This window comes from Corvus brachyrhynchos, unplaced genomic scaffold (assembly GCF_000691975.1).
Source record: "Corvus brachyrhynchos isolate BGI_N302 unplaced genomic scaffold, ASM69197v1 scaffold523, whole genome shotgun sequence".
NCBI classification, from domain to species: Eukaryota; Metazoa; Chordata; class Aves; order Passeriformes; family Corvidae; genus Corvus; species Corvus brachyrhynchos.
Window position 1 is genome coordinate 570,873 of NW_008237265.1, and position 10,530 is coordinate 581,402.

General features: G+C 39.7%; 1 protein-coding gene across 1 annotated transcript in view; it reads left to right on the forward strand.

Moving 5' to 3' along the window:
- The window catches only part of LOC103613081 (potassium voltage-gated channel subfamily KQT member 1), an 82,114-nt gene extending 74,168 nt beyond the window's left edge, over window positions 1-7,946 (forward strand). The window contains exons 12-13 of the mRNA XM_017730542.1: window positions 3,706-3,820; window positions 6,044-7,946. Coding sequence (XP_017586031.1) covers window positions 3,706-3,820; window positions 6,044-6,059 — 131 coding nt within the window. The 3' untranslated portion in view covers window positions 6,060-7,946. The remainder of the gene's footprint in view (window positions 1-3,705; window positions 3,821-6,043) is intronic.
- The last annotated feature ends 2,584 nt before the right edge of the window (window positions 7,947-10,530 follow it).

Consider the following 10,530-nt stretch of genomic DNA (forward strand, 5'->3'; position numbering starts at 1 on the left):
GTTCCAGGGATCCCTGGGTCTGTGGTGTTCACTGGAATTTGTTGTACTGGTGGTAGATACTATTCTGTATTTTCAATTTGCTGCTTCCAGCTTTTCAAGCTCATTAAATATTATATATTTTATGATGAAACAGGTACAGCTGCTTCATACTCTGAGTAGTAACACATGGAAAGGATGGATGGTTCCTCTTTCTTTTCCTCTTCGAATTTCCTTGCCTCCCATGCTTAATACTACTCTGCAGCATCAAATGTAGGGCATTAATTCCTATAAAGTCAGTTTGGACAAGGAAATCTTATGAAAATAAATATAGAGAGGGAAGACAGAGTTGTTCTGGCTTGAGCTGCAGCTGCTACAAACTACCATCTGTAGTAGCTGGGCCTTACAACTTTGAGTTTTATTTCTGGAAAACATCACTGCCATGTGTTGAATGTATTATAATGCTCCACATTTCCTCCAAGTGAAAGCACTATCAGGAATGATTATTATGAATTACTTTACTGCTCAGGAGCTTATAGGCTTCTTGACATTAAAAAAAAAAAAAATTGTTCCTTTTAGTGTGATTTTCGGGAATTTTGATTTATGACTGAACATTGCTGTCTAAATGAGTTTTGAAAGTTCAAGGAAAGTGAGTTAACTTCAAAAACTGAGTTGGTTCCAAAGTTTTTTGAATAAGAAGATAACTGCTCACAATTCTGACAGTCACTTAAAGGACAAAAAATATTTAGAAAGTACCATGTATAACATGCATTTACCATTAGCATACATTTAGGGACCAGAAAATGTTATTCATGTGTTAATATTTTAAAGCAGAAACATATAGAATTAATGAGTGATAAAAGGATAAAGGGAAATCAGTATTAAACAACTTTTATTAGGGTTGCACGGATAAAACAAGTATTCTCTGGTGATGGCTTTAATACTTCACAAAACTAATACTTTGAATTGAGTCAAGTGGCTCTGAGAGTAGTAGGGAGTCTCATAATATCACCACCCAGATATGATGAGCCTCAGAGCTGTGATTTCTGCTTTAGCTTGATATACTAGAGCAGCACTTCTGTGAGCAGCTTTTTTTTTCATTTAATACTTTTGAGATAAATCTAGTCTGCAACCAAAATGGCAAAAATCATTCTGTCCATGGATCTGACCATGGAAGCATGGGAGGGCAGAGGGGAAGCAGTGAGGCAATCTCTGAGACGTGGCCCAAATACTTAATTTTATGGAGTTAAGTACGCAAGTTCCATTCAGCTGATAAAATCAGCTATGGAGTATGTGTTGCACAACTCCTGTTTGCATAGAATACATAATCACATCATTGCCTTTTTCAAAATGCTTGCAGGAATGAAATGTGCCCTCCTTGTGGAATGAGACTGCCACAGGCAATCACAGCAGTCCTTACTGAAGGGAAAACCTGAGTGCTTTTGCCTTACATAAAGACACAACAGAAGCTTGTCCTGGTTGTGCAGGTAACCAAGCAGAGGCAGTTAAATCCCAGGATGAGGTTCCACATGTCCCAGCAGAAGGGCCCTGGTCAGAGAGCAGGCTGCAGGTGCACCCTGCAGGAACGGCAGAGCCGCTCAGCACAGCACACGGGAATCATGAGGAAGCGAAGCTTTCGGAACCGGCTCCTGCCGTTGGCCCCCTTTGCTCAGAACCACCGTGCTGTGGAGCACATTGCAGTAGGGAACACTTCTCAGGAAAGGAGTTAGCAAGCCTAATGTAAACAATTAGGGGTTTTGGGGATTTTTAGGAGTGCCTGGATGCAGGTTGAAAACAGCGGTGTGATGAGTCAGAGAGGTGTTTGATAAAGCAATGTGGACCAGAGCCCTAAAATGACAGGACTAAAGTATCATCCCAAGACTTCTCATGGCAAATGCATCACAGTAACTTTAGTATCCATGCTGTGCTCTGAAGGAGGCAAACTGCCATGAATTAACTAGGCCCTGCTCTGACCCTTTCAGCAGTTCACTGTGGAGTAGGAATTGATAGCAATGCACAGTTTTCCTTTTAATCTGGTGTGCCTTATATGGGCACAGCAATTTAACTCTGCCTGAGCCCACTCCCAAGTGTTGGTAACTTCCTATGAGGAAAACCTTACTGTAGCTGGAGCCAAAACTCCCCCAGCTGAATTTTGCAGATGTGATCATGTGCCATGTTACTTGTTCAGAGATTGGTGCTTCCCAAAGCCATACTTCAAATATTGGACCTGTGTGTTTCAAGACTTTGTCTGGAAATGAGGCCACATACTTCTCTCACAGGAAAAATGTCTTATCAGGACAAATGCAGCACTGTCAAGTCTCACAAAATAAAGCTCCTCTAGAACAGCCAAAGTGTCTCAGTAGTGCTGTGATAGCACAGAAGTTCATGCTCCTGGTGCCTGGAAGATTTGGGTTTCCCCTGGAAACACAGTTTATTTGTGATTAAATGCAGCAGATGTAAGTAAAACAGCTTTGTAATCTTATGTTCTTTGTCAGTGTTCAATTATGCTATTTGATAATTCCGTTCCATAGACTTCATTTTCACTCCTTGCCATTTGGGTTATGGCTCTTCCAATAGTAAGCTCTGGTGTTGTAAGCTTTTTAGTATTTACCTTGATTGCAGTCCAGCCAAAGTGTTGGTTTGGAATTAACAGAATAATTAAACAGATTAAATTTCATCAATTTAATTTTCTAGGAGGCAAGGTTTCTTATTTCTGTCATGTGGGTTGTTACCACAGCATATGCAAGTGACACTATTTAGTCTTTACTTGTTTTGATGCTTGATTTTAGTGATTCACCCACACCCACACTTTTTTTCCTCCCTTGAATTTGTATGTTTCATCATATCCATTTTCCAGGTTAGACTCTGCCAGCTCATGTGCCAAGCTTTCAAGGATGATCAGAATTAAAATTTATAGGTAGCTTCCTTGGAAAATGTTAGGATCACCAGGAATGAACTTCCTCTTTTAGATCACAGCAACTTAAGCTAGATATACTTTATAGCTTTTGAACAAAGTTAATATAGGAAAAGGTATTGAAGAGAACTTGTGGCAGAAATAGCTTTTGAATATTGATGCAGCTGAACTTAGGCAGGTACCTGTACACTGCACATTTATGGTGAAGTCAGCCCTATATTGGATGGAAATGAGTTTTGAGGGTAGATTTTTATAAAACATTAGCTTTTACTACTTACAGGGTAAAATTCTCTGAATTTTGCAGTGTCTTAGTGAACTCCTTCATGAATTGGCCATTATATGTTTCCCAAATCTGTAATGGAATTTGTACCTTTGTAACACTTGGAACATGAGCTAAACTCCAGCACAGCTTGGACCCACCATGGTTATCCTGCAGAGCCAACTGTGTCCAAGCACCTGAGGCTTCCTGGCTCATGGGAGAAATTTGGAACACTGGTGACTGTACTGACTAAAGAGCACTTAGATTCCAAGTATTCTGTTTGTATGATAACAGCATTTTCAAGAATAGTTTTAAAGGTATTAAAGCACACATATCAAATGGTGTTGAGTGAGGAAATGGAAGTCTGATTGTTTGTATTGTCATGCCCACACTGATATTGCAGATGTGGTGAATTTCTGTTCACAGGAGACAGCCCTCAAGAAGACAAACCTCTCTTGTAAGAGGTTCCTTGTGTTTGAACTATGTATATGGCATGCTAAGAGCTTTTAGATTTGTCTCCCTAATGTATTATGATTTCTTTAAATTATTTGTGCAGTGAGAAGATGCTTGGAAGGGCCCACCCAAGACATGTCACGGGCCAACAGCTTCACTGATGACATCGACCTGGTACCTGAGGAGTCACCACTGCCACCAGCATCTGACGTGGCACAGTGAGTGAGCAACAACTCCTTAATTGATTACATAAATGCTCATTAGTAGTCACTGAGTAAGAGTTATTCTTTGGCTGGCTGGCTGCACTTGAAGTGATTGTGAGTTTGATCTTTTTTAACTAAATGTGAACATTTCCTACCAAACGCAAGTTTAGCCTGAAGTTTGGTGGAAGTAGCCAGACACTTGGAAAAGCAGCACTGGTCTGTGATGGGTGGCTTGCAGTCCTGGTGTCTTTTTTGTTCCACTTTTTAATGCAGCTGACACAGTTCCTGAGATGGAGCTTTACAGGCAGTTCTATACTTGTAGAATTCTCCATCAGTTTAAGCTCTAAAGCAGTCCTAATATGAATTGTTTGGAAACCTAAATGAAGTAGTCATTTATAGATACAGCCTGAAAATAGAAAGGCTGCCTCATGTAATATTTTTATAAAGCAAGCACACTTTTAAGGAAATGATGTTCCACAAATATGAAAGTGAAATTATTGTCCAGGACAGAAAATCCCCGTTAGCAGGGAGTTCACTGCAGTTGTTGAATTGTTGCTTTTACTTGGATTAGCAAATATTTCTAGAAATAAATGTAATAATCATGCAGGACAACTCTATATTGTGCTTTGGCAGGATCTTGAGTAACCTTTTGTCCTGTAATGGACATGTCCAGTTTTGAGCATGGGGATTCTGGAGTAAATTTCAAATGTAAAGCAAAGCATTAAAACACAGAGCAAAGCCTGGATGGACCAGAGCATCCAGGTGCCATAGTAATGTTTTATCTTCCATCAGAAACCAATACAAATAATGCTGGTGAGGAGATCTCCCAAGTTAGCACACTCATGAAGGTCTAGCTGTGTTTGGACGTTATGGTAATGTTGGTGAAAAACTCACCTGGGATCACCCTTGCAAGAGAAAATATGGACTTGTCACTGGAAAAAACCCTTTAGTAAATATCTGAGGTTGGGGAAAAAAAAGAAAAGAAAAGAAAAGAAAAAAGAAAAGAAAAGAAAAGAAAAGAAAAGAAAAGAAAAGAAAAGAAAAGAAAAGAAAAGAAAAGAAAAGAAAAGAAAAGAAAAGAAAAGAAAAAAAAATTGTTGCTTGCCTTCAGATAGGGAAAAATATCCACAGTGGTGTTCAGGATGAATTTGAAAGCAATGTGATTCCATTCTATGGTGAGATTGCCTTTAAGATGGTTTCTTTCACATCCTATGTTTACTTTCTGTCCAGGGACCTCGTACAGATGATGTGTCTGCTACACCTGTAGTAACTATGTTGTGCTTTCATGCCAGATATCCTGGTCCATGTATTTTCCAGCATGTAATATTGGCCTTGCTTTCAAATCAGAGAATTCTAAATTGTTCTATCAAACTGGTCCTTTTTCTTCTTTTTAATCAGCACAGTGCAAGCAAAGGGTTTTGCATTTGAGAAACACCCCCCCCCTCCCCCAGTTCTAATCTTATTTCTGCCATTTAGTGCATGAAAAATGATGGTGTTGTGTGTTATGTTGTGTAGTGCAAAGTGTACCTGCATTTTTAGCTCCTATTGGTGTTTAAATGCATTTCTCCCTTATGGGGGGAAATACAAATAGGACTTACAGAAAGATAATCAAATGCAGAAATGAAAGAATAAATTAAAGTATGGAGAGATTTAAAGTAATGTGCTACACAGTTTGAAGTAATATACTATGAAATCATTAATTCCTCTTGATGTGGATGTCAGGTGCATAGAAACAGAATGATCTTGCAACTGAATATTGCTAAATTAATGATTTTGATGTTCTAGGCCCCATGATAAAAAACATGTGTATAAATTATAGCTTCTGAATATTTTTAAGACACTTCAGAGGTATAGAAGACAAAAGGCCAGAAATTACAGATATACTATAAAGGTGCCATTTAACAACAAAGTCAAAACATCATTTCATGTAGTTTTCTGCTTCTAAATTGAGCATAGCAGTTTTCACCTCTATCACTGATCATCTCATTTTGTATGTCTGCATTTCTACCTAGTAGGATGCATTCATGTTAAGAGTTGTCCTGATTCTTGAGCAGAAATATGTAGTGTCTCATTATTTAAACCATGAACTTTATTAGAGAAGCACAGAACGTGTTGTATTTATGGATCCAGGTTTAAACTCCCAAATCCAGTGCAAACAGATACTAACACTGTATTTACCTGATATGCACATCAATATTAGATATACTCAATGTAATTATTTATCTTGTCTTTTGGCAGAAGTGTAAGCAGGTAAGTCTTCATGTGTGCTGCACTTGGCTTGGGTGTGTGAGCTTTCCAAAACAGCATGGCTTCTGCTTGTCACTGAATTAGGCCAACAAATCTTCATCCTAGAGTCATACAAGCCGTCAATGATTAGACAAAAACGCTTCCAAGAGTAGAATTCAGCCAAAGGGGGATGTGTATGTGTATATATAAACACACAGTGGGCCTTCCTAACTTGCAAAATAAGTGAAAACTTGGCTTTTACATATCAGTTCATGCCAGGATCCCACAATGATGACAGTTTCACGTGAGGCACTTTGTGAACTCAAGTTTGACTATGTGGAGCTGCCAAAAGCTCAAGTTTTGTTTGCCTTCAGCAAGTGTTTTAAGCTACAAAATCATTCCTGCAGTAAACCTTTATTTCAAAGTCCATAACTGGTCATTTTTTAAGCTTCCTGTGTTGATTATTAAACATGGTGCCAGGTCTATAACTGTAATGTTTGAGGGTTGTTTTCTATAATGTGAACAATACATGCTTGTGAAGTCTGCTCTGCTGGATGCATGATAGGAGAGATTCTCTCTGATGACATAAGCTTTGCTTTAGGCCACACTCTCTTGCAAATTCCCTTCACTGTGTAGGAAGGGCAGATGATATCCCAGGATAACAGAGTTCCTACCCTTGAGCCTTGTTGCCTTAGACAAACCTCTGTCACATCAACCTGCACATGTGTGTATCACATTAATGTCACTGTAACTCAGGTGGGTTTTGCCAAGCAAGCACCAGGGTAGAAGCTGTCAGTAAAATCAAGCAGCAAGCTTGAAAATGTAGCTTGAGAGACCTTTCTGTAGAAACACAGCTGCTTGGGATCCCTTGGATAGCTGGGACAGTGTTTGTTTCTGGTGATCCCTGCATAAGTGTGAACAGCTCCTGAGCCAGGGGACAGAAGCATCACATTCAGTTTTTAACTCTGTGGCTGCCTGAAGTTCTTGCTGAGTATCTCTGGTCCCTTCCCTCAGGGCCAAAATTCCCATATGCTGCTGACCTGAGTAGAGCTCTGTTTGTTTATAATGGCTGCTTCTGAGGTGTCCAAAGTTGAGTAAGAATGATGTTGTTAGAGATTAATCAATTCTGAAAGACTAAATAAATATGTTAATTTCACTCAGTTGATGGGTAGTTCTATTTTTAGCAATAAGTGTTTGGACTGCCTCATTGCCTGATGTAATTACTCGCCTAATATTTCAAATTCTCTGATGAACAGTCAAGAGGGAACTCCATCAGTGCATCACTGAAGTTTTGCAAGAGTAAAGGGGACAACTGAATAACTTTAAGACTTGGTATTTTACATTTTTTTTTTTATCTCCAGCTGGTTCTATTTTTATGCAGATTGTGATGACATGAACCCTTGGCCACGACAACATTTTCTGTCATACACCCCAGAGTTAACCTTCCATCAGGAAAGAGCGAATTTGGCCAATAGACTGCACTGAAAGATTACACCAACCTGGTCACAGATAGCACAGTCTCAGGAAAAATATACACAGCAGCAGCTTTAGAGGCAGACATCCTGTTTTTGTTTTTCAGAGCTCTGTGGTTTAAAGCTGTGGTGTCTCAAGCTCTTTCCACTGTAAGGAAAAGCAAAAGTTAGAAATTCTATATGTCAGCATGGTTAAGCAACTGTGGTTGAGTGTGCATTTTGTGGCTCCCTGAGGTCACCCAAAGGTAAATGTCAGCAGGTCCCCGGCAGGGAGCAGGGCAGTGCTGCTGCAGCACCAGGAGGAAACCTCTGGCAGGTGAGATCCACACACAGTGCCCACGGTCAGTGGTGGCTGCCCTCAGGGGACAGCTGAGCAGGAACTCTTCAGCTGGAACAGGCTGCCAGGGAACTGAGAGCTCCACCTGTTCCCCACAGGGAAAGTGGGGCTTAATTATTTCTCATGGGCTGACAGCAAGACCAGCAGTTGCTCTTCTTTCCAAGACTCTGTCCACAGCAGAGTTAAGCTGTGCTTAGGAACCATGGGTTTAATCCAGTCCTGGCTAAAACAGTTCTGTGCAGAGGTTTAGAAAGCATGAAGGTGCTTGTGTTGGATTCCTGTGTATGTGTGTGTGCTGTGGCTATGAAAACAGCTCTCTGCTTCAGTCTGAGGTCTTGAAATAGTGTAACAAAAGCACAGAGATCTGAATGTAGAAGCAACCTGATTGATGTCCACTGTTCCCACCTCCTCCAGTTTGTTATTTCAAGCTTATAGCACAAAACTGGCTCTTAGATTGTACAAGGGAGATTTCACCTACAAAGTGATTAGCAGGACAACCTGGCATTAGCACGTGGTTATTAAACAGTCCAAGGAACCCCGAGGAGGGGGGAAAGATAGACCTGAGGTGAGGCAATGGATGCAAAACAAACCTCTTGTAACAGAGGGAACTGAGACTCCGAGGGTGAGGGTGACTGAATGCCTTGCTCTGGGTCATCACTGGTGAATCCTGATACAAAAAGAGCATCCCAAATTAATCTCCAGTGGTGAGCAGGACCTTCTGTGAGGATTGAGGCCTCATGAAGCCAGGGGGTTGGGTTATTTTTGTTTGTTGGTGTTTGTGCTCACTCCAGGCTGCCTGGAAGAACAGACCAAAGCTGTTCCCCACCTCACCAGAGCTGGGTTCTGCAGAGATTGGGGGGTACCCTTAGCACTGCTGTTTACTGGGGTGGAAAATCAAATTTGTATTCAAAGGAGGATGCTTCATGGTTCATCTTGGAATGTAGCTTTTCTCTTTAAAACAAGTTTAAGAACAGTGTTGGTTTTGTTTCTCTATGGTTTTTGGTTTTTTTTTTTTTCTAGGGGAAATAGGTTATCATATGATTGGCAGGTGTGAAATATGACTAATTTCCTTCATTGCCCACTAACACAGAAATTTTATACAAAGTGAATGGGACAAATGGCAAAACTTATGCAACGCCTTAAAGCTTACATTAGATGTGCTCAAAAAATATGGTCATTGTTAAGTTCTTGAAAAAAGGGATGCTAAACCCATCTTCTGACTTTCAGCCTTCCACTATCTGTAGATGGTAGTGAAGGTTTTATCAGGGTCTTAAGAATAGTTTTTGTCCTTCTTTGTCTCTGCTTGAAAATCTGAGTGTGCGACTTGTAACACCAAGCATATGTTCAGTCTTTTTATGGTTTTGATCTATCTCTGCCAGCTCCATTTATCTTTGTCTTTTTATCACAACTTCCTCCTATAGCTTATTGCTTTTAATCTTTTTAAAGAAACAGTTCACCTTCTCAGCAGCACCTCTATCCCACTGAATATAATATATAATCTAGTCTAGTAATTAGATAGTGATCTTGTGTAGGATAATTGCATCGACTATAAACTCATTAACAACACTTTTATTACTAAAATGGTGTTCCTGGGGTGCCCCACAGTGACATGAGTGGAGGGCATAAATCTATATCCATCTTGTTTCCAGGTTTCTCATTGTCTGTTGGCTTTTGACACGTACAGATCCCCACTCTCAAGTAGATCTAATACAGATATTACTGATGCAACTAGTTCTGTCCTCAGCGTGGCACTCAAAAACATTATTGATTGCTTCAAAGAGATGTTCATGTGCATCTGTCATTTCTGAACAGAAAAAAAAGATGGTAAAATAGTGAAAATTTAATAGACAGTAGTAATTGCTAATCTGGTTCTATGCTTTTTACCACTATATGGTCTTGTGTTAAATTACACTTTTTAGCACTACCCATTTTTGTCTTGTCACTTCTAATTTGGAACTCTTTAAAAGGGCTGCCTTGGGATTTATTTCAGCACCCAAAGTATTTTTATTACCGTGTAATATGAAAGCAAGGCTGGCATTAGTATAAATTGGCGCCATTATGCAATAACCTTTTACAAGAATTTGACACTGATTCTGAGGGGGTTTGGAGGTATTTTGGGGGTTTTATTCTGGAGTCACGGTGAATTTTTGCTCTTTTATTTTAAAGTGAGGACATTTGGCCAGTGGAGGGCACTGCCCTATAACACAGGAAAAACAGAAACTCCCGTTTCAGCTTTCCAAATCCCATTTGTCGTTTCAGCAAGCTTACTTATAAACCTAATTTATCTGCATCTGAATTTCCCCAATGTTAAATTGGCAAGTTGCCACGCTAAGGAAAACCCCTACTATACTTAAACATCAGTTTAATGAGAAATTTAGCCAACCCCCAAAGGCTCAGCTTGGTGTGGTGGTTAGACTTCCTTTTCTGGAAAACAGACTATTGTAACAGCCCACTGAAGGCTCTCAAAATATAACTGAATGCATATTATCATATAAACCTCTATGCAGCAAAATTTCCAGATCTTGACATAAAGTGAAATAAAAAGTTGCTTAGGGAGCAGAAGCTTCTTTAAAACATTCCCTATAATTGATTTTTTTTCTTAATGATTTTTCTAATAATTTCACAGAATTTTAAAGTGTGAATAGAATTTTTCATGGCAGGGGTGTGAAGTGACTGTGGGATATATGGCT